The 25,315-nt window shown below is 44.4% G+C and overlaps 1 protein-coding gene across 2 annotated transcripts in view; it reads right to left on the reverse strand.

Moving 5' to 3' along the window:
* LRP2BP (LRP2 binding protein) overlaps positions 1-25,315 on the reverse strand; it is a 376,290-nt gene that overhangs the window by 165,539 nt on the left and 185,436 nt on the right. For both annotated transcript variants that reach the window (XM_069631511.1, XM_069631512.1), the window contains exon 5: positions 15,010-15,152. In XM_069631511.1, the coding sequence (XP_069487612.1) occupies positions 15,010-15,152 (143 nt within the window). The remainder of the gene's footprint in view (positions 1-15,009; positions 15,153-25,315) is intronic.

Here is a 25,315-nt window from a genome sequence, read left to right on the forward strand (position 1 = left end):
TAGGAGTTAGAGCAAAGGGTCCTCAAACGGACAGATGGCTTGAGGCGTGCTCTCCCTTAAGGAACGAGAGGTGACAAAGCTGTTTCGGAGCGAGAGAGTGCACTGGGTAAGGTCTGACTAAAGAAACGTATTACACCAACATCTCAAATGTAAATGGGAGAGGAGAAGTTTCAACAGCAAAGAACATTTGATTCAAGTAGTTCTATGATGGACATTGTGGATTTGTGGATTGATCGATACAACAAGCATGTAGGGAGGAGCTGAGGTGTATAACCCCAGACCATAGGGAATTGTACATGTGGCAGGGGGTAGGGGTCTAGGTAGGATCTTGTGAACGAATTTGATAGTATATGTGGTGTAAGGAACTCGTGGTGACAACAGTAAAGACAGACACACGTGATCACAGTTCAAGGGTGTTCACTGAACTATAAATGCAGGGTGCAAAACGCCTAAACTAAACCTAAATCTGAGATGGGAGCAGGCGTCGACCATCAAATTAAAAATAATGCAGTCCAAGTGGCGTCTTGTCAAAATAAAAAGGCCTATTCTAAGAAAAACCTATTGGCAATTCCTTACAACTAATTACAGAAAGAGTTTGGGATAGGGTATCAAAATAAAGAAACAAGTGTTCTCAAATAATAAGTCAGGATGTGATTGCCTTGAGGTCTCCCTTCCCGATATTTTTACCACGGGACAAGGTGGGACTTTGAAGCACAGCACAGGCTCAAACCTTCCCAGCATGAGCTAACAGTTCCGTTTCAGCTATCAGATTCTTCGATGGTTAAGTCTCTTTATAATGAAAAAGTCTCTTGCCTGAAGGGCCTGATACTCTCAACAAACAAACACAAAGTTCTGCTCTACGAACACTTTGGGTAATGGCTTTACCCCTGGGTGCCCCTCTTCTGGGCGCTGACCATTCAGAAGACATATTCAACAAATTAACAAGACAGTTCCTTTCTCAGCGAACTTTGGGTGGTAACTTTCCACCCCTGGATATCCCTAGAAAACAAGGGGAACACTAATCTTTATCTCTTAGCCTTTCAGAAACCCGGCGTATAGGTTCAGTGTTCTGAATCCTGGGTGAAGATGACCTCCCTCTTACAAAAGTAGTCCACTCTATGGGGAAGACGGAATGGAGGGCAGATGGACATGTCCAGAAGGTCTGGGGTACCAAGTCCTCCTGACCCAACCTGGGGCAATCAGGATCATGGCTTTCCCAAACTTCCCCAACCTCCTGATGACATGAGGGTTGACGGGGACTGATGGGAACAGGTACAGGAGTGGAAATTCCCAGTTCACTATGAATGCGTCCCCCAGAGCGCATCTCTGAGAAAATTCCCTGAAGCAGAAAAGGTTGCATTTCCTGTTGATACTGGATGCAAACAGATCCACTTGAGGGGTTTCCCAATGGGTGAAGATCTCTAAAAAGACTTCCTGAGTCAACTCCCACTTGTGGGAGATCATGCTCTGCCTGCTCACAGCATCCGCCATTGTATTCTCTTTCCTGGCTAGATGAGCAGCCGAGAGAGTGATTCTGTTTTGTAGAGCCCAAAACCAGACCTCCATTGCCTCCTTGTACAGTGGTGGTGACCCTAGACAACCTCGTTTGTCATGGTAATGCATGGCAACCATGTTGTCCATCATTATCAGGATGTTCCTTCCCTGGATGGAAGGCAAAAAGGTCATCAGCTCTTACAGGTTTACAAGTAGTTTTGATTCTGATGGGGTCGAATGTCAGCTCATCGTCAGATCGCTCATATGTGCTCCCCATCCCATGAAGGAAGCATCCATACCTACAGTTATCTCTGTCCAGGGTTACGAAAAGGGTTCCCTTCTCATCAAATTCTCCTTGCAAGCCCACCACAGGAGATCCTGTGCTACCCTGTAGAAGGTCCATCATATTGCCTGAGAACTGTGACCATTGGGATCTGAGGACCCACTGGAGGGACCTCATCCAGCACCAAGAAAGTCTTAGTTACTTACCTGTAACTGTATTTCTCCAGCATTGGTATCTTACATAGATTTGCATGCTTGAATACTCACAATCTGACGGCTGGGAATATTCAAGCATGTGAATCTATGAAAGATCCAATGCTGGAGAAATGAAGAATGCCATGATGCCCAGCAACTTCAAAAAGTCAAATGCCAGTAGGTATTGGGTGTTTTGAAGTCTCATTACAATCTGCAAGATATGTAGAGCCCTCAACTCATGAGGCAAAGCCTTCCTGAGGGAGAGTCTAGGACCGCTCCAATAAATTGAAGCTTTTGAGAAGATGTCACTTGGGATTTTTGAAGTTGAGGGAGAAGCCAGTTTGTGGAGGGAATGGCAGGTGCTGCTGAGATGGTCCAGAGCCCATTTGGGAGAACAAGCTCTGATCAACTTGTCGTCTAGGTAAGGAAAGATGTGAATCTCTCCCCACCTTAGACTCGCTGCCACCACCACCTCCAACTTAGTCAAGGTCCTCAGATGGAGGTAAGCCCGAAAGGAAGAGCTAGAAATTGATAGTGAGAACTGCCAATGGCGAACATCGGATACTTTCTGTGCTTGGGATATATAGGCAAATGAAAGTAAGCATCCTGAAGATCGACTGATACCGGTCAGTCCTGTATCTTAAGGACCTGGAGAATCTGCAAAAGAGTGACCATCTTGAATGTTTCCTTCCTGAGGAACTTGTTGAAACACCTCAGGTTCAAGGTGGGTTGCAATCCTCCGTCTTTCTTGGTGACCAGGAAATAGGTGGAGTACCAACCCTGGTTGCGTTCCACTACAGGTACCTTCTCCAGGGCACCTTTCTCAAGTAGGGAGAGAATCTCCTGTAAGAGGAGTGGATCTGGATCCCAAAGGGAGTGTTGGCTCAGGGGACAATCTGGAGGCCTTTGCAGAAATGGGAGGCTGTGACCTTGGGCTACTGTTTGTAGCGGCCATGCATCGAAAGTCAATCTGAGTCAATCTGCCTCCCAGTGGACTCTTGTAAAAAAAATGCTCGGAGTGTTTCTGTGGTTGTGGCTGAGGGCAAAGTGGGGGTTGCTGCCTGGGCAGTCTTTCCTCCATGACTTCTTGGGGCATGTGTACATCTTCTTTGCCAAAGCTTTTGTACTGTCTGACCTCTTCCCCTTTGACTGCAACAAGAGATGTATTGAAAGGACCACCCTCTGCAGTTTTGTGGAGGCGTGTGCTGTTGTTGCTGGCAGATGGCTGCCCTCAAAGATTTTGCTGCAGCCTTTGAAGCCTGTAGTTTTTCCAGGCAATCGTCCACTTTGGGCCAAAATAAATTGGCCCCATCAAAGGGCATAACTAGGAGCCTTGATTGAATATTGGGGCAAACCCATATTTGTGTAGCCATGCAAATCATCTGACTACAGCACTAGACCACATGCATCTTCCAACACAGTCTGAAATATCCAATCCCGATTGTAAAGATGACAGGAAGCCTCCTTTCTGTCATTAATCAGGTAATTCAATACTTCGCTCATTAGCCCTTCTGGAATATTATCCACATCTTGTGCAACCAAATTCCATAATCTGTAACTAGATGTTGCCAAAGCACATGATGCGTTGATGGCTTTCAATGAAATGCTTCCTCCCAAAAAGACCCTTTTTGCAAGGATGTCATAACACTTACTATCCCAATCTGGGGGGATGGTAGGATAAGCTGCGGCTTTGGAAGTTGAAGTAGCCGCCTGCACGACTAAGCTCTAGTGTAAGGTGCATAGAAAGAAAATCAGGGTTCACAGAAGAAGGCTTATATATTTTCACCAACTCCTTATTTAGAGCAGAAGTGGTGTGTGGTTTCTTCCAGAAATTCATTATTGGGTTTCAGAGTGCTGTATGAAAGGGCAGCACAGGCTCCTTCGGAGGGCCCTTATCCAGGGCCGGTCTTTGTGTCAGGCAGCCCAGGCAGCTGCCTGACGTCAGTCAGCCTCGAGGGGACGCTGCACCAGCAGGCCACAGTGCCAGTGCTAGAATACATGTGTAACACGTTTGTTTCCTAACATTATAAAATTGAATGTGCCTGTTCATTTTTATAATGTTAGGAAACGAACGTGTTACACGTGTATTCTACCACTGGCACTGCTGCAGGCTGTGGCCTCGGAGAGGGCAGTTTCTAGTCCATTTGGTTCCCAGGGCGAAACACTAGGTATGCGCCCCCGCACCCCATCCCATGCGCCACTCCCACCGCACCCCACGCTCCACACCCGCCGCACCCTGCGTACCACTCCCACCGCACCCCGTGCACCACTCCCACTACACCCTGTGCGCCATTCTCAAACTACACCGTTAAGGAACTCCTTCCCAAAGTCAAACCGTCCGTCACACAAGGAATGAATTGCCATTTTCAACGGTGGGCCACTTTTTCACTGGTGCCCAAGACAATTTTATGCCCCAGTCCCACTTAGGCTGCAGATAATGAGGACTGGGCACACCAACCAAGAGACCATGAATATGGCACAGGATGCAGTATATAGAACCAACAAAGAACACAACATGTTGAAGGGGATTTGGAGGCAACCTAAGCCAAAAGGGCAATGACAGGGAGACACCAGATCCCAATAAACAATCACTTTAACATTCTTTGAATGGGAATCAAGTGTATGCTTTGATACAGTAAAGTCTTGACTGTTGTAAGGATACATGGACCAGGATTATTTATTTATTCATGCAATGTTTGTCGGGTACCTGCATATTTATTTATGCAATGTGTGTCGGATACAGGTAAATAAATTATCTGTCTCCATGTACCTGACAAACATTTCATAAATAAATAAATAAACTGGTTCGTGACTTAAAGAATATTTACTCAGCAACACTGGTCAAAACTGTTATAATGTAATTGATATATAGTTTGGAAAAGAAGCGACATGAAAGAAATAGCGCTGCTTTTAACTATTATTTTGGCAATTTTCTGGGCTTGCAGGGATGCACCATGGGCCCAAATGGGTCTCCTTTTGTACCGTGTTGCGGCCCACGGTGCGTCCCTGTGAGGCACGCCCACAGCCCACTGCACCTCCCCTCCCATCTCAATGCCAGCACGAAACCATTTAGTGGCTAATGGGCCACAATTAGCAGTTTCCTGCTGGCATTGTGATGGAAGGGGCTGGTTTTAGCTGCAGGGGGACCTAAAGTATTTTTATTGGTGTGCTTATGCCCCCCACCCAAAGTGGCGCGAAAGTGGTCAGAGGGAGCCTCTGACTTCTGTAATGTCACGTAGTACTTTTGTACTACGTGACATTACAGTCGGAAGGGGCAGCGCCAGCACCTGACCTGCAGAACTTTCCTCACGTCAATGCGCCGCCCCACAAACTGGGGAATTCCATCACCTCCAGAGGCTCCAGGGACAAATGACAAATAAATTTGCAACATTTGTTGCTTTATTACCTTCCCCCGGCCCCGGGTGGCGCCTGGCCCATGGGCGCACATGCGGTGTGCCCTCCTCCAGGCTATGGGCGTGCACTGACACTGAAGTGTGGATCGATTGGGGCTGGCTGGAGCGAGTGGGTCACTAAATCCTGAAGTTGTTCCCATCATAAGCACGCACTGCCAAGCAGCAGCAGAATTAGAAAATACAAACAGTTGCTGCATCTTGCCCTGACTGATTGGCCTTGTTTCAGGAAACCCGGCAGTAACTACAGCCTGCCGAGGCAAGCACACTTCTTTCCTCCTGCTCCCGTCCTCGCAGGTGAGGCGTTTTATTTATTTTAAAATGGTATTGCAGAGATGACTGGGCCATCCAAGAACAGCCTCTGGAGGCCACAAAGCTAGACACGTTTGTCAAGGCTCAAGTAGTCATGAAAAAGGAAGCGAGCACTGGTGGTGGACTCTCCTCAGGAGATCAAAAGGCCGGTTCTCGGAAGACCTGGGCAGAGTGTCACCGTCAGCAGATCTTAGACAGTTGCACGTTCCAGCGGGGTTGCATTGGTTGGTCTGTTGGCTGGGCCAAAATCACTTCGAGGGCGAGGTCCTGGGGGCCGGTAACACGCTTGGGCCAGTTTGGGGGTTCCTACTCCCCCCTAGTTCCCGCTCCCGATCATATTATTCGTTGTTCCCTCTTTCCTGGGCATGCACTGCTGACTTTATTTTAGTGCAAGAGTTTCATACATTTCACTGTTCGCTCAGACTTGTCTTATACTCTTCTTTGTCGTTGTGCTTCTTTAGTTTGGAATAGCAATCATGCTAGCCTAACGAGATAAACAAACACCTACACGAACGATGGTGTGAAGGAATGATGCAGGCGCTGGACGAAAAGCTGAGCGAAGTCTGCACAGCAGCTGGCTTAGGAAAGCGACTCAGCAACTACAGTAGAAACCGTCTCCGTGGACGGTTGGCCTGTCTTCCGTATAATGCAAATACCCAGATTTGCAGGATGCATGCTTCACTTTCTTTGTTTCATTGGGGGCGACATGCTGTAGCATTAATACATGGCCTTTAAAATACCCTGCACGGTGAAGCTTCCGATCTCCTTTAACACAAATGCTGGGAAATGGCCACGACTAGCTAACGCCACATTAATCAAAGCCAGGGCTCTAAAGAATGGTTCAAGTGTTGGGGAATCACCTGCTCGCACTTTCTGTCGTGTGACCAACCAGTGCGCAGAAGATATTTCAGAGCATGGGGCTCTTCATGCCACCCTTTCTACATTTGATACACCAGCAGCTAAACACACCCTGGGGAGGCAGCTCCTTCTGCATAGTCCATTTCTCTCCCACGCTCGGGACAATGTTCTTTACCATAACAGAGAATGTGAAAAAGCGCAGGGCTGCAAGGCTAGGGGGTGAGGGTGGAGGGCAAAGCGCACTAGGCTTGGGGTACACTGGAGATGCTTCCCCTGATACCCGCAGTACTCCAAGTCCCTTGAAATTAAATTCGTCTATACACTGCACAATGTGCAAGGGCCGCTGGTTTTCAAGCAGCACGCGACTAGTAATTTGCTAAAAGTAAACTTAACGAGTCCCAAGAAAAGGTCATCTTCCACCCTTTAAGAATTTGATTGTTTTTGTTTTTATGTTGGGATGGTAGACATCGTTTTTCTTTGCGATCTTACAGTTTCATGGTGCTGTCGGGAGCTAAAATGAGTGATCACGAAGGAAACATTTAAGAATTTTGAGAGTTCACGAGCATGAGCGAAACAAACCCCAATACTCAAACTGCCATTTCTCTGCCGCGGTAATGCACTGCAGTGTGTTTCAATATAAAGTCCACATTGTAATGTCATAATTCTAGAAAGCCACCTCTCCAACATTGACATTGGGCGCTATGTTGAATTGTACATGCATGTTAACTCTCTGCATATGTTTAAAGTAGACTTTACCACTCACATGGAGTAGTGATATTGTTTACGTGAGTCCCTCCTAAATATATTTAACTTCCCGTGAAATATTTGATGCAATACATATTGCATAAATGCATGTATTTTAATGCTGAGATAGACGGGCTTGTATAGCTATCGGTGGGTATGTTGCTGGTGCTTGTTCTTGGAGGTTTGAGTAACACTGTTCATCACCTTTTAAGAGTGACGAAATGTTTGAGGTCATACGAATGACATTAGTTTAGATCTGAAATTGTCGATTCTCTGACCTGAGTCACAGCAGCAAACTGGTCATTGTTACTAAAAATGAAGAGCAAAAGCAGAGTAACATAACCAGGCCTGTTCGGGTTTAAACCTCTTATTGCTGTTTCCTAAGGTTCATGAAATTCAGTAGATGCCAGCATTGACAATTTTGTTAACTCATAGTCCCCACTACCGCTGCTCAGCCCATGACACATGCATGAGACCACAGGTCGGGGGCGGGGGGTGCCAACAATGCTTCCCGCCTGAGGTGCAATCTGTTGTAAGACCGGCCCTGCCCTTATCCAAGATGCCCTGAATAATGTCCTTTGCAGGACGACCCCATCCAATGTGTTTATGTGTTTATGTTTATTGTGTTTATATAGCACTTTTCGCAAAAGCGCTTTACATTATAACAACAAGAATACAATAACAGTAGAAGCAATTACAAAATATGAGTCAAACCAGTAATACAGCAATTAGAACAATTTGCCAGTGAAGATAAATGAGGGAAGAGGGGGTGGAGAGGGGAAGGAAGTGGGGAACAGGAAGTGGAATAAGCTGAAGGCGAGAGAGGAGGAGAGGGGACTTAAGAGGAAACGAAGCAGGGAGAGAGAGGTAGGAGGAGGAAGATAAAAAGGGTTGGCAGAGGGGAAGGTGGCGGAGGGAATCAGAGTATCATAGAGGGGAGTGGAGAAGAAGAGATTTTAAGGAGACACGAAAAGAGGAATAGGTGGGGATGGAACGGATAGAGAGAGGAAGGGAGTTCCAGTGGATGGGGGCAAGGAGCTGAAAGGAGCGAAAACGAGAGGAGGCGCATGGGGACGGGGGAACAAAGAGAAGGAAGAGGTCTGCAGATCGGAGAGAACGGGAGGGAGTGTAGAATGAGATGAGAGAGGAGAGATATCGGGGAGCAAGATCATGAATAGATTTAAAGACAAGACAGAGGAAGTGGAAGTTGAGTTGGGAATGAAAGGAAAGCTAGCCAAGTTGAGAGAGTGAGGAGGAGATGGAGTTGTGAGGAAAGAGAAGACAGGGGATACGAATGGCAGAGAGGTAGAGGGATCTGAGGGGGGCAAGTTGAGAAGCAAAGAGTCCAAAGAGGAGAGAAGAGCAGTAGAAAAGATGAGAGAAGAAAAGGGAGGACATTAAAAGTTTAGTGGCGTGGAAGGTGAGAGAGGAGCGTACTTTGCAAATATTGAAAAGGTGGTAGCGACATGCGCGGAATGTGAGAGAAATATGGTGGGTGAAGGAGAGGGAGGAGTCAAAGGAAATGCCTAGATTACGAGCCTGGGCAGAGAGAGGAAGATTAGCGGGAGGAAAGTGAATAGAAGGAGGGGGAGAAGGAGGAGGAATAGTGTTGGAGGGGAAGAATAAGACTTCAGTCTTTTCTGTACTGAGAGAGAGAAAGTGGGATGACATCCAGTTTTTAATGGCAGTAAGACAAGAAGAGAGTTTAAGATGGAGGTCAGGTGTGAAGAAGAAAATGAGAGGAAAAGCTGGGTGTCATCGGCGTAGAAGTGGTGAGAAATACCGAAGGAAGAGATGATAGGGGCGAGAAGGGAGGTGTAAAGAGAGAAAAGACAATTGCCAAGGACAGAGCCTTGGGGTACACAATAGTCCAAGGGAAGAGTAGAAGAGGTATGATCTCCCCAGGAGACGGTAAAAGAGCGGTAAAAGATCCTAGATACTCTATCACCCTGTTCATTACAGTCTGATAGGATGCATTTGGATGTGAATGCACATCTCAACTCAGATGAGGTATCTAGGCCACTGGCTTGTTTGTTTGTTTAGTATTTATTATGTGCACCAAACCGGTAGGTGTAAGGGCGCAGGAGAGTAAGAAGACGTACAGCTTAGATCAAAGGTTACAGGTTACTGAGTGTCAATGGTGAGCAAGATTAAACAGTCAATAATTTTAACAATTAATAATATTGGAATAACAGTTATAAACAGGAGCAGTAATTCTATGTAATCAAGTATATTGATTGTGCATTTATTAGTAATTTTTCTCTATTAGCCAACTGATCATGTTTAGCCTGAATTTGGTGAAGGATTGTTACATTCTCAAAGTGGTGGGTAACTCGTTCCACAATTGGGCTGCTTTGACTGGGAAACTGGAGCCTCCAATAGTGGGAAGTTTGAATCGGGAAACCTGGAGGCGATTAGTGTTAGCTAATCTCGTTAGTCTAGAAGATGTTTTTCTAGAGAGTTTGTCAACTAGGTATTGTGGGGCTTTATTGTTTAGACATTTGTGTGTGAGGGAAGCAGTTTTGAGTCTAATTTTCTCATCAGTGGAAAGCCATTTGTGCTTCCTTCTTGTATCAGAGATGTGTTCTCTTAGGGATATTCAGTGCTGCTCGAAGAGCATTATTTTGCTGTATCTGTATTTTGTTGATAGTAGATTTAGTCGCTCCAATGTAGAGGGCATTGCAATAATCTAGTTTGGAAATGATCAAGGCTCGGGCTAAGGTCATGCAACTCTTTGGGGATAGGAATTGTTTGCCTGCTCTAATTAATTTGCAAGTATAAGCTGTTGATGAAGCTAGAGAATTTACCTGTTTGGTGAATGATAGAGTGGAATCTAAATATAGACCTAGCGTTTTCACTTCCTTAGCTACTTGAATATGATTCTCATCGATAATGAAGGAAGAGTAGCTTGTGCTTAGTCTGTTGAGGAGGGGTGTCGTGCCTAGGATGAGAAGCTCTGTTTTATCATCGTTCAGGCAGAGACCATGGGTGGCCATCCATGCCTGAACGATGCTGTAGATTCTGTTCACCATTGCTAGGTCCTCACTGTAGTCCCCAATAAGTGGGAGGAGGATCTGGGTATCATCTGCATAATTAGTGTAGGTGATACCCAGATGGTCCAAGTCATCAAACATGGGCTTAGTGAAGATATTATATAATGTTGGCGAAACACATGAGCCCTGTGGGACTCCACAAGTGATAGGAATGGGGTCAGCCGCTGCAGATGGTGAGAAGACCCTCATGGTACGGTCACTAAGAAATTATTGAATCCACGCTATTGCCTCACTGGAGAAGTGGGCTGCTGAGTCCAGGTGGTTGCATTAGACTTTATGATCCACTAGATCGAACGCTGCAGATCGGACCAGTAGGAGAAGTAATGAGGGTTTGCCATTGTCTCTTAGTTTATCTATTTGGGCTTTAAGATCAATGAGTGCAGTTTCGGTGCCATGTAAGGGACGGAAGCTGGATTGCAGAGAGCCCAGTAGCTGATTAAGTTCTAGAAAGTTCTGGATATGCCACCTTGTCCAAAATCTTCAGCAAGAACGGCACAGTTGTAATCAGTCTATAATTAGTGGGTATAGCCGGGTCTAGAGTTTGCTTTTTAAGGAGTGAGAGTACCCATGATTCCTTTAGGTTACTGGGGATGGTGCCGGTGGTGAAGGAGGCATTGATCAACTTAGTGATGAATGGTGCTAGGTCCCTAGCGGCATCTTTAATCAATTGTGCTGGGCAAAGATCACCTTTGCAATTGGAAGGTTTGAGTCCAAGTATTACTTTCTCAACCTCGATTATGGAGACTTTAGAGAAATGGAATTGGGTGGACGGTTTAGTTTTAGTAGGTACTGTGGTATTGGCCAGAGAAGCAGTGGCTAATGACTCCTTTTTTAACTCTATTTTCTTTTGAAGGTTTAGGACTTTATTGGCTAGCGCATGCTGGATATCAGACCACCATGTTTTATCTTTGACACAGTTGTCTTGAGCAGTTATGGGATTTTCAAGTTCTCTAAGTATGGAGAACAGCTCTTTCATGCTAGAGTTAGCTTGTGTAATTCCATTGTTATAAGTCTCTTGTTTTGCAGAGAGGATCTCTTTCTTATATTGAGATGAAATGTTGATTAGTTTAAATTTATTTTCTGGCGTGGGGTGAAGTTTCCAAGTATTTTCACATGTTCTTTTATCTAGTCTGAGGTTTTTTAGGTGGGGGGTGAACCAATTGTTCAGATAACTAAAAGGTTTACTATTTGTAAGTTTTAACGGGGCGATGTTATCAAGTTTTATTCATGATTTTGTTATATACCTCATCTAGGAAGTTAGGATTTAAGTTGTCAGGTAGAATGTTAAGGGTAGGCAAGATACCCGGAAGAAGTTTGTCTGCTGTCATATTTTTTTGTTTCTGGTGAGTATAGGTGGTGCATAGGGTTGTTGTGGGGTGGGAAGTTTAGTCTCTAATGTAAAGGATATCAGGTGGTGGTCTGTCCAAATTTGGGGTGAGATTGTTAGGGTGGAGATGTTGCAGTTATGGTCGGCGACCCAATTTAAGGTTCTCCCTTTGATGTGAGTTGGCTCATTCACTCTTTGGGTGAAGCCAAGTTCTGTCAGGATGTTAGATGCTGCTGTGGCTTGTAGGTCATTAATGTCATTGAAACCTATATTAAGGTCACGGAGCAGTAATGGTGTCTTTCAGGAATGGGACTAGGGCCTCATTACGGGTCGGGCGGTCCGGAAATAACAGTGGCGGTTAACCCGCCCCACTGTTAATTCCGGACCGCCCGATCTCGAGTCCTGCAGGCGGGAGGTGGCGTTCCCGCAAGGTCTGACCTGGCGGGTTTAACACCTACCCGCCTGCAGGCGGACGTGGAAACACCAGCACCATCATGAGATGGTGCCAGTGTTTACACTTCCACATTCCCATTGACTCCTATAGTCATATAGGACTCAATGGGAATGGGGATTTACTGAATTCCGCCTCCTGAATTCTCGGGACACCAGGGTCCTAATGCCCTGGTAATTCCGGGAGTCACGGAGGCGGAATGGTAATACGAGTCCGGCAGTAACCGAGCCGTAAAAACGGGCTGGTTGCCGCCGGACTTGTAATGAGTCCCAAGGTCTTCCAGCCGTGACACCTCTGAAATGAATTCCTCTGGATCATTTGGTGTTCCAAAACGTTTATACCAAAATGGGATGATCCCATCTTCTTCCTCTTCCTCCTAGAAAATGGATGCAATGGATTTAAAGAAATACGTTTTCGGCCGAGGTGTATATTTTGAAATTGACTCCAAAGTTGATGTCGAAGGTTCCTTCGATTTCAACTCCTTCAAGGAGGATGTCATTGAAGCATTTTGCATCAATGCTAATTTGGAGGTTGGCGTCAAAGCCACTCGAGTAGATACTACAGAGCTTCTAGGTGAGTGGGTTGAAACCCTAATCGATTCCATGCTGGTTTTGGAGTACGCTGTGGGATCAACAGCCTTCTTAGGCTCTTTCGAGGGAACAGGAGGAGCCGTCTTCGAGAATACCTTCAACATTTTTTCACAGAAATGTTCCTATTCAGCCACTAAGGCGGCCTTCTTGGGAAAACGTACCCAACGTCTGTCGGGCGAGGAATACGATGAAGATGAACGATGGCGCCATTTCTTACTACTCTTCTTTGAAGATGAAGATAAAGAGTGACCCGAATCACTCCTGGATCTCGATCTCTCAAAACGTTTGGATCGTTTTTTGGGCCTTTCTGGAGATTTGTCTCTGGTGGAACTCCTACCTTCGGAGGATCTTCTTTTTGAAGGGGTGGAGCACGGAGACTCCGAAACCGACCGACATAGGGTGAGCTTTGACTTTCTCTCCTTTAAGGCCTTATTGGTCACTGATTGGCATGAGCCACATTGGATGACATCATGGGTTTCACTGAGGCACCAGAGACAAATCCTGTGTCGATTAGTGATCAATATCGTCGAATCACAGTCGGCACAATTGTTGAAGCTTGTTTTCGGCATAGACAAAGTAACAAAAAATTTGAAAATAGTAGTACGTTTGTTGAAGAAAATCGATGAGGCGTGTCGAACTGTTCCGAGAGTGCAGCTGTGTATGCGGAAAGACAGAATGCAGGCAAAAGGGCACAGTGTGTGCAGCTTATACAACCATGGAAGTCATGACCACACATCTGAATGATAACCGTGGAGGGCATTGATGCCGCGCGGCACCCCTTGCTGTTGACATTTTGTTTTCCAAGACAGCAAAGCAGGATACGAATACATCTAAGATGACGAATCCATGGGAGGATACAATCCATTAGAAGTGCATGTATTGGATGTGTGCGTGCCTTTATTGGATGCTTTGGGTGTATATTTATGGTCTGGTGTATGACGAGCAGAATGTGATATTACCATGGATTGGAGAATGTATTGAAGCTGGATAAAATCCCTTTCATGGGGTGATTAAGGGTAAGTACAGATGCATATATACATGTGTGTGTGTGTTTGGTGTGTTAGTGCATGGGTGTAGATTGTTTGATTGAGAAAGTGCACTTGGGAAAGAAGGGAGGTTTGCTGTGTCTGCCTTACCAATTCCAGTCTGTGTGGTTGAATGCTGAGTGAGAATGATGTCAGAGTGAGTGATGTCTTGCGTGGAATCTGTGTGTGTGTATATGATTGTTAGAATGCCTAACCTAGGATTCCACTAACAGCTGGAAAGATGAAGCCTGGGAGGTGAACACCGGTGGGGCCTCCACTTGATATATTATGGGCCTACTGGATGTATTTTATAAATGGACATATGCAATGTACATGTGTCTGTGAGTACCATTTATACAACAGTACCTGCAAGAGCTCTGACAAAGAGGTGATAGCCAGGCCAATAGAACAGTCTCTTCAGAGGGGTAGGTCTAACATTAACGACTACTGCTTCCCCTGCCTGGGTGCCTTCCCAGTAGAGACACCGCTGATGACGCATGATCACTGCTAACTATGGGGGACATAATGAGTTGGGCAGAGCGGAGAAATGCGGCAGTAACGCTATTACCAACGCTATTACCACAGCATTTACTGCTCTGCCCAATCCCTGGTTCCGGGGCATTCGCCTCCAGCTGTGAACTGGAGGTGAATGCGCTGCCTTCAAGGTCACATTCGGCACTAATAGCGCCCCGAAAAGGACTCAATGGGAATGAGGACTTACCGCAACATCCGCCACAACTCGGAATCCACTGCTAAGAGCGCTGGACCGAGTTGCGGTAACGCTCTAAGCGTTGGGCGGTATCCCGGCACAATTACGCTATTAGCGTTGACCAGTATCCCGGCACAATTAGCGCCGGGATTCCGCCCAACTCGTGATAGAGCCTTATGTCTCCTGCTAAAACTGACACCAACAGACAACTTCCTCCGACTCACTGTGAGAGCAAATGCAGAGCCCCCCCTTGTTTTCCTCTCCATAAACATCCTTCAGTCAGGGACACTAAACAATCAACATGCACAACACCAAGGGTGTGTTCCTTAACCACTGCCAACCTGACTACGAGAATATACGCAGGTACCTTTCAGAATATGTTACCAAAATTCCTTGGCAACCAAGTGGCCAGACAGAGTGATATGTCCAAAATGTATTGCCATTAGCGTCCATTTTGAAACATTCCCTGCATTTTCTGAATACATTTAATAGCGCTACGACTCAAGATAATAAGGCAAACAAATGTACTTTTTTGTGGGAACAATGTGATATTGATTACCTTTCAGCCTCTGCATCTGAATGTGTAACGCCGTAACCTTCAAAGTAGGCTCTGCCAAGGTTGTATGCTGCAGCATAGCGTAAGTGCTTAGCCTGGGGACTGTCAGAGTTCACGACCATCTTCATGTACTCTACCCCTTTAGCCTTTTAGTAAGAGAGAAAGGCACATGCTTGAAAAAACACAGACCAGTGTAGTGGCTGTACAATGCTATCAGAGAGATTTCAAGTTCTGAAAATCATCAGGGGTGAATATTAGTGACCGTGTCCACAACACTGAAGGAAGTACTAGCACATAATGAATGACACCCCACAATCACATCAAAGGAGTATCTGAAATTCCCCACCATCCTGCCCACATATTATAATTACTGTGCCCAGTAAAAGAGAAATCTATTAATTATTACAGTAATAACCATGACCCTGAGTAACTACGTTAGTAATTGCTTTATAACGCATGGCAGCCTGCAATACCAGCATACAAACCTGTAAATCATGTTCTTATTACAGGCTAGTTGGGACATCACTTCTGACCGCTAATAAGAAAACGATGACACTACTGCAACTGTAATCAGAGTTGGTTGTGGCGCCACAATGCCCGCTGCTTGTGGCAGCACAGAGCAGAATTCCAGCAGTCAATGCAGCACTTAATTAAAGCCATGACTGGCTTTTCAGATACCGTTCTCCTAAACGAGCTTTTATGATATGATAGGTTATTTGAAACGCACTTAATATCCGGACCCGGGGATCGAACCTGTGTTGCTCCATGTCGTCTTGCTTCCAAGGCGAGCCCATTGCCCCTGAGCTATCCTCCCGAGACACTTTGCAGCCATCAAGTGATTAGGAGCTGTTTATTGTGGTATGATTTGATTAGTTTGTTCCCTGCTGGAGGATAGCAAGAATCTATCTGTAAGTTGTAATTTATTTTAAAACACAAAACGGTTTAATATGCATTTTATTAAACAGCATAAAATATTTTCTGCAACACATTACAATCTGCCTATTATGTTTTGCTTTTTATCCAAATAGATTCCACATTGATTATATGTATCAACTGGAAGATCTCGTAGGTTAGATTAAGCAAGGGGCTATGTGTCAAACGGGATGACAGTGTGTGCGACAACGTATTATAAGAAATAAAATACAGCCTACCATGTGTAAAGGATATTGCAAGTCAACTCAAGAGTTCCTTGCCCTTATAAAACACGTCATCCGTAATCCTGGTGTCTCTGCTTGGTCCCTGACCTCCTGTGTGTCTTGCAGTCTCCTTATAATGTACAGTAGGGGGCCTTTTCGTCCATATATCTGTAGAAAGATGTGTGCAGTAATATTATAAGCATTGAACGGACCACATTGGGAAGCAAAACAAGCCCTTGAAACACGTGTGTGTGTGTGTGTTTTGCGCAACTAGGAGATTCAGCCTAAATTACCAAGAGCAATTCAGATGTGGACTCGCGGTTCACCGGGCTGAGAAAGACACTGCTTCACCTCTCCCTACAAGGCTAAAACACATGTCTGGGTTGCTGATAACTGCCTAGCAAGTCGGTGCTGGGCTGCCCTTCTAAGGGGGCGAGACTGCTATGCAAATGGAGAGTTATTTCTCCTTTGTGAAAGGCACAGCGAGCTAAAACGGGGTTGAAGACCTTCCTGAGTGGGAATCCTGCCATAGAATAAGATATGTGACTGTGTTCATTACTTTTAATACTAGCCCAACACACAGCACACACGTATAATTCTCCATTTAAGGGAGCGCAGCAAGACAGCCCAGCCCTCTTGCACAGGGGAGTTTTCTTATCCTTAAAAGGGTTCCAAACTGAGTGAACTGGCACATATGTGTTCACGTATGATGTTCTGAAAGACATTGGTTTTAGATACGGCCTGTAAGAAAAATCAGGAAAAGACAACACTTAAAGTGTGCACAGTAGTCAGGTGAGCTCCCCTTTCTCAGACTACGTAGACTACGTACCCCGTTTGGGGGAGCCTTTGCTACTTTATTCTCCAGACAGCACACTCTTCTATATCCTTGACTAAGGCAGGTCCCTGGTGCTTCACTTACATTAGATGAGACCCTTAGATAGATTGAATGATCTATTTTTGGAATGAGCGTCATCCCACAGCACTACTTCTGTGTGCAATGGACAGCCAACACCTTCGTCACAACCATTAGCCCATCTTTTACTCCTTATTGCCACAAAAGAAATAAACAGAGAAAGATTTAAATTCCCATTTCTAATGTCCATTTATAGAGTTAAATAATTGGTGCAAGCAGGTCTGAGTAAAATAAATGAGTGCCAGGGCCCAAATATGTTCTAGCACTCCTGTGACAACGTGGGTGGCCAGTTCCCCACCACTGCTGCCTCCACCCATAGCTGCTCCCCACAGTGTTGACAAGCTTGGGGTTTCACGACGGCTCGCACCTGCTCGTGTTGGTTGATGGATGCACTGACTATTAAAGTGAGTCTGAGACAATAAGTTCCCGGGGCTCAAACATAAGTGCCAGGGCTGAGCCCCGTCAAACACCCCTACAAATTAAGCAAGGATTTTAACAAACAGCAATAGACAGTTCCAAATGAACATACGCCATTTCACCAAAATAAAGGCTGGAAAGCAATGTTAACAGAGCGCATGCTCAGGCCTACAGGCAACATATTTTCAGATCATTTATGTATAGACCAAGTCAGAGGCTTTTTTTCACAACTAAGAAATCTACCGACAGAAGAGCCTTGTGGACCAAGTTCCTAAAATCTCTTCCCTAACCGGAATTTCCAATCTATTCTGCGAACAACGGATTATTACATGAAATGCCTCTGCCCTATTAACCCAACTTTTATTACATTTGGGGTTTTGAACCTCAAAAGTTACTTTCTTGCCCTTCAAAGGCATGTTCAGTGCCTTCCAAAGGCAAAAAACGCACGGCCACCTCCGACCTTTGGCTTATCTATGAAATGTTTCCTAGACCTTGATTTGGTGCCTAGATTGGACTAGCTACAATTGTAATGGGTGTGGACAGTTCAGGACTGGGACATAACATAGGCGGGGCACCAATACCGACCCCAATTGAATGTAAAGGAGGTTCACCTTCGCTTTCATTTTTTGAGAATATTATTTTGTATTTTATTTATTTATTTAATGGTTTTTTTATAACGCCAGAATATTTTTTATAAGAAGAATATTTTAATAGTGAATGTGTTATTATATTTATGTGCTTCTTTTTCATATATTTGTTTTTAATATTCGCATGGTTGCTGTAGAAACCTGGCAACAAATAAACTAGAAAATAAACTAATGGCAATTGGTTACTTATCCTTTCAACCTGTTTCAGCACTACCAAAAGGGGCGTTTTGGGTGAAATATGTTGCTAAGAGTGGACTCTTTTGCTTGTGACCTTCACGTTCTAAATTGGCCCTTCAGGCAGGGAGGGCCGAGGTGGAGTGCCGCAGGAGTGCAGTCTGAGCTGTCAGTGGCTGCAGTTTGCCTGAGCCTCCATACTGCTCCTGGTAAGACTCAGTTATTACCCTGCATACACAACTAGATCCAGTATATTTGATTGTGGGATCTAGTGGCAGCTGACGTGGCGCTCTGGACCCTTCTTCGCACTCTGCAGTAAATCAGCCCCTAAGGCTCCTCTAAACACACCGCAGGATCGCCCTTTTACTCCTGTGGGAGAGATAGTTTCCATCCATAAATTAGTGGCTTCCCGGCTTGGACGGCTTACATCAAATTAAACACTCCCTGAAGGGATAACACTCCATAGACAAAAGATAACGAGTTTCTTTCCAAGTAAAGCAGATGTTAACTCTATGTAACAAGAGCAGATCTTACTAAAGTCTTCTAATACTCCAGCTTTGTTGCTGACGGAAACACTCATCAACTTGAACATGCCAGAGACCATACATTCTTCTGTGTCTGCAAAGGGTGTGGGAGTGCGGATGACTTCTGCTAAAAATAAAGTTTCTTCTGAGGAACTCAGCAGATCACCAACATTATTTATATCTATTAACTCGCATGTGTTAGAAGCTTCAGCATTCTCTTATGAACCAACTCCAATGCCCTCTTTTCATTGTTTACATCTGCACAATCATTGCCCCCTTAGGACTGTGATTCGATAAACTGCCTTGTCTTAACCAGGCTCAAGGAGGCTTCTGATCTCCAACTAGTGGTTTTTGAAAAATCTGCAATGGAATGTGAGTAAAAATCCAAAAGTATGAAAAATCTACTGCCTCGTTAAAACTTGGGCTCTATGAAATTTCTACTGAAATTGAAAGCCTCGTTGTCTGAAGCTTCTGTTAAAGAGCCTACCTCCAAGGAACAAAATGCCAAAAAAATCGAAACACAGTAAGCTCAAATTGGCAAAGCAGGTAGACCCTATGACCGAGTGCAATGAGGCTCCTTCTACTTCAGAGATGATTCAAACCATAAAGGGTTCCATTAACCCCTTAAGTGCTAAGGACGAATATGCTTGTCCTTTTTGCATAGACTTGTTTAATGCTCAGCAGTTAAGGGGTTGAACATTATATGTTGCCTGTGTGTGACAAAAAAGAGGAAGAGCCTGATTTTCACAACTTGAGCCAACTCTCCACTTACTCAGATGGCATTGACGGCGACGTTCCTATTTCAGCCCGGGTGCCTTTGGTTGTTCAATCTAAATTTAACAAGGTCTCTGCGTCTGTGACGATGGTAGATAAAAGAGCTCTGTAAGGCTCCCACAGCTTGTCTGTAGATAGATCCCTTCGTCAAGATTGGGGGCGACTGAACAGGGTATGCGTAGAGCAATTATTTGGCTCAGATCAGAAGATAACTCTGAATAGACCAAACATTCTAAGTCTGTTTTTTTTAATCCCTCGTGTGAGGATGATAACATCAAAGGGAATTCTTCAAGTAGAATTCATATTAGTCATCAAAAATGATAGAGCAATTGTTCATTTTGACTCTAACTTACTGGCTTAGATTTTATTGGAAGAAGCCTCGTCATTCCTATCTCTTGGATACAACATCTTAAGCTGCTTTCCATTAGATTGGACAAAAACAAGGCTTATAATCGTACTGTGCATTCATGTACAGATTGTTTGTCTTTGGTTAGCTCGAATGAGGATGAGAAATGCCGGGCTCTATCATTGGCTGTGCATAGCTTAGATCCTAGTTCATCCAAGTCTACATGATCGGCCCAGTGACCGGCGCTGACCTTGATTTCATGGAATGCCATTGGACACTATCATCTCGTGAATGCCACTACTAAATCTATTAACTTATCAAAGTTAAGTTTGATATTCTACTTTTACAATAAATGTGTCTTATAGACAAACCTCAGCTTGACGGCTATTCCGTCTATCATAAACCGGCCCAGCGAGGTCCAGTGGGTAGGCCTACAGGAGGTGCTCTTATTGCCATAAAGTTTAAACTACCTTGTCCAACACAATCTTTTGCCCACATTGATAGCCATATTCTGGCTATTAATTATTCATGGAGGGACTCTAAGTGGGGTGTCCACAGACAATGTTTGATATTGACATCTACTGGAATCCCCATGCCATCACCATACATGTTTTTGTATTTTGTAGACTCTCTTAACAGTCTTATAGAATCCTTGATGATGACCTCAAAGGGGGGCATAGTAGTGGCGAGGGATTCTCATGCTTCTTGCTTATGTATTCCATTGTATGGTGAAGCCTCTGATCATGTTGCATCTAAAAATAAGGGTTTACAAATACTTTATTTTCTGACTATATGGGGATATGTTAAATGAAAAGTTCATGTCAGATATTCCACTTTGAACTACATGGTCTAAAGGACAGTCTTCATCTATAATTGACTATGGGCCTCATCAAGACCTTGGCAGTATCTCGGGGATACCGCCAATGCAAATAGCGATAGCGCAATTCGGTCCAGCGCTGTTAGGGCTGGATCCTGATTTGTGCTAAGGCTGTTACTCCCCAGTTTTTGTAGACTCCATAGGACCCTATGGGGCAGTAACAACGCTATTACCGCCAGGGGTATTAGCACTACAATAATGGTGCTGCAAATGGGCAAAAAGTGGAGAGTTTTACCTCCAGCAAAAACTCCCAAACTCTGGATTGGGCAAAGCAGTAATGTGGCAGTTATAGCATTACCTCCACATTTCTGCCACTCCGCCCAACCCCTGATGAGGCCTTTTGTCTTTGTGACTCCTTTCCTTTTACTTCCTGCTGGGACTAATGATCATGCCTCCTTACAATTTCCTCTTTGCTTGGATTTGGCACAGGATTTAAAACCCATGAAACTCATAGCAGTAAATTATCAGTCAACGAGATTGACTTGGACTCAATCTACCGTGATCAAATATAACGATAAACTCGAAGAATTATTAAGACAAAATTCGGAAGCCTCCTTTGAGCCAATAAAACTTGGGAGGATGATACATTCACTAATGACTACAATTTCTTTAGAAAATAATCTGAGAGGCTCCCTTCACAGGCAATCTACAGATACACATCATTACAACATGGTGGTACATGACAGGAAACAAATCTTAACATTAAAATTGAGACATCTTTGTAAGCAGAACCCATTCTTCTATACATTTGCAGAAATGACTTAAAAATTAGTACACAAATTGGATAAAATCAAAAACATTTAATGCTACAAAGGAAGAGGAAAATATGCCGATTCTGCTATGTTTGTAACAGAAGAAAAGTTTCTGGTGTTTAATTAACAGCCTGGACTCCTGGCAAATCTATACTCAAGCAAATGCGATAGCACAACACAATTGTAAAAATCATTTTTCACAGGTATATGCATTGCCTGTGCCTCCTAAATGCTACAGTTCTTTAATACACAAAAATGCAGTATGGTCCTTAAAATTTGACAAAAATTATATTTTACAGATAATCCACAAAGCTAACCTTTCCGGGGCCGCTGTGCCAGACGGTCTGGCGATGGTCACTTTTAGAAGTAACCCTTTCATGTGGTCCAATGTTCTATTTTCGCTATTCAATTTAACCATGCCCCTTTGGACACTTCCAGCAAAATGTTTTCGCCTCTTATCCTAAAGAATCTGAGGAATGGCTTGAGGTGTCCAAAATTAGAGATGCCTACCAATCAGGCTTTAGAAAGGATCTAGGCAGCTCACTTAATTTTAACCTGTCCATTCTCCAACAAAAAGCAAGGGCTAATGGTACCCCGTTATACTTGGCTCTTAATGATTTAACCAAGCTTTTGACATGGTAAACAGAGCCACGTTTTGGAGGAAATTAGATAGTCTAGGTTGCCCTGGTTCCCTAATAGTTTTCAGTTGACACCTACACACAGATACTCAAGTCCAAATTTGCGTGAATATGAAAGGTATATCGTCAGGTGGGGTTGCCACCTTCAGAGGGCTGAGACACTGAGGTGTTCTGGCACCAGCCCTTTTCAATTTATATGTTTCAGATTTGGGCACCAGGCCAGCCAGGGCTCATCCTTTCCTCCGAGATTAGGCCATGTTCACATAGAAGATTTAGTGTACGCGGATGACATATATAGTTGGTACATAGGAAACCGAAAACTGGAAGAAGTATGTCAGTTAAAATTAATGGGTGTCACGATCAGAAATCGTAGTTCATTAAGATCGATGAAGGACCTTCTCACTTCAATCATGGCATATTCGGCTCAACTTCACAAAATAGATTCTAAATATGGCAAGTTTTCCACAATGCCATTGCTAAAATATTATAAAGGGGAAATTGTACCCTGTCTTATCCATGGTGTGTAAACTTGTCCTTCTTATACTCCATGGTCAAAAATAGAGGGAAATCTTTGGAAGTGAATATTGAATCTGCCGAAGGGAGTTCCAGTGGCTATCATTCGGTTTGAGTTAGGCTTGCTTTCTTTGAAAGCATTGATAGGCTGGAAGTCCTTGTCAAAAAATACTGAAATAATCTTACCCCCTCCTGATTCTCTATATTGCATTCTTAACAAATGTATGATCAAATCCTCTTGCCCCACTTTGAACAAGTGGTTGGCGGGCTGGAATGGGCTTCTGGATAAAATTGATGTTGCCACCTAACAGAGAATCCAACACTTGTTAAACAAAAGATTATGGCACATGGACAGGATACACACAATTGATATGTGCAAATCCTATAAACCTTTTATGTACACTTGAGAAAACTTTTAATGCAATTTTTCCTTACCTAATGAAATCCCCTAAGGGTTGATTAACCTTTTTACGTTTAAGATGAAACCTACTTCCTACTATGGAGGCCTTGGGTGCTTGTCAAAGGTTGCCTGCCAACCAGCTTATATCTAGATTTTGTAGGGACCTGGACTGCATGAAGTCCTTAGAAGATTTATTTACTATGTCTCCATTCATAGATTCTATTCAGGATATGTATTTTGCTCGTTTAATTTCTAATGTTTCCACAGTAGACTAAAAAAAACGTTGGTTCCACATTCTGGGTGGCTCTCATACACCTCTGACTACTGTGACCTTAAAGTTTGTCCATTGCATGTTATGCTTTGTTGAAACGTATTTTTAAACTTTCATCAATTATATTACTTTTAAGAATGTGTTAATTAAGGCAAACAATGTATTTGACTTTGTATATTTGTAGAAGGTTTACTTATCAAAACATAACACAATTTAAAAAAGAGTGGATGTTTTTGGTTAATACGATGGTTAGTACGATGGTCAAGTACCTTCCATGTTGCTTGTTAGGCCAGACCAAGTCTGGGTATAGAAGATCTTTTTTTTTAAACAGTTGGCTTGGTCTGACCGGTTAATGAGGGTCCTGCCATGCCGTATTTTCGTGCCGCTTTACCTAGACGTTTAGAGCCAAAATCCCACAAAACGGTCTTTCTAGAATACCTGCCATGGGGTCTTGTTTCCAGGTCATAAAGCAGATGTGCTGGAGTTCTCCTTTCACACACACATGGCACCAATTAGAAGTCAATTAATGTTGCTCTAAATGTAACAGAAACTCCCATTTGGATTTACAAAACACACACTTCATTAAAATCTGTCCGAGTTTTCTGGGCCCCCTCCTGTGATATCGATATGCTTGAGTGTGCGTCTGCTGCGTCACTAATGCATTTCATCAGGGACTCATTACTTTATTGTAGCAAATCTGTCCAGGTCGGGAGAGCATCTTGGATGATTCAGCGATGGAAAGAGCAGCTCAGAGGTTCCAGGCCCACTGTTACGCTCACCTGGTCTCCACAGGGGCGCGGAACAAAGCTGGACTGCAGCGGTCTCCACCAGCGTGACTCGTAGCAAAGTGATGAATGACTGCACTTGCCCGCTTAGTTTCGTCTTTCTGGCACGAAGGAAAATTTGCCTTCATGTCATGAGGGGCGGCTCTCCATCCTGCGACTGTATGCAGGGGTGCGTTGAGATTCAGGGATCCAGTTAACTTCACTGATCATGTAGCTTTATGGCAGAGTTTCAGACAACGATGACTCTGAGGTAGGTTTTTATGCCAATACTAGATAGCATGAATTGCTTTAGAGTTCAGGTTGCCCAAAGTTCACTCTTGTGCCTTTTCTTTGCAGATTCCCCTTTGGGATGCACCAGATGAAAAGCAACTCCCCTCCGGAAATGGTGAGTAGAATGCCAAGGTAAGTTACTATACTTGCATGATGCAATAATATCTAAACATGCAATATTGTTCTTCTGTGCAACTAATCTGCTGTCCCTTTTCTATTCTGCAGGTGCGGTGCCTCCGGAGCGAAGATCGTGTGATGGTGACTCGTGGAACCGCAAGCGAATGCAGCTTCAGGTGAGTATCTATGCTGCGTGAGATTGAATGTCTTTAGAGAGGTGCAGCTCACCTGATGTTTTCTTTTCCTTTCAGCAGATGCGGCAGCTCCGGGACGGCGATCGCGTGCGTGGGCATCGTTGGATCGCAAGAACAAACAGCATTCAGGTGAGTATCACGCTGCACAATGCTCAATGTCTTTAAAGTGGTTCTTACTCTGCGCGGTTAACCTGGTGTTCCTTTTCTGCAGATGCAGAGACCCCTGGACGATCAAGATGGAGAATCACTCTCTCCTTCCTTTGCAGGCACGGATCGCGATGACCAGGACGGGTGTGGCTGAAGACAGGAGCTTGCAGACACGGTGAGCGTTACGCTGCAGGAGTGCATAATAACGCAAAGCATGTTCTGTTCTGCGGGCGTCGTTTAAATAGCTTCCCAGAAGTAGTTCCCAGGTAAAGTAGTCCCTTCAACCACACCCTATAAAATAGTCCCCAGGTAAAGTAATCCCTTCAACCAGCCTCAGACTGGGCTGCACGTGGTTCTGTTACTCAGTAACATGCCTTGCCTGAGAAGGCAGTATGAGCCTGGCGCCAACAGCGC

The sequence above is a fragment of the Ambystoma mexicanum genome, chromosome 6q (genome assembly GCF_040938575.1).
Source record: "Ambystoma mexicanum isolate Mex_15411 chromosome 6q, UKY_AmexF1_1, whole genome shotgun sequence".
Classification (NCBI taxonomy): Eukaryota; Metazoa; Chordata; class Amphibia; order Caudata; family Ambystomatidae; genus Ambystoma; species Ambystoma mexicanum.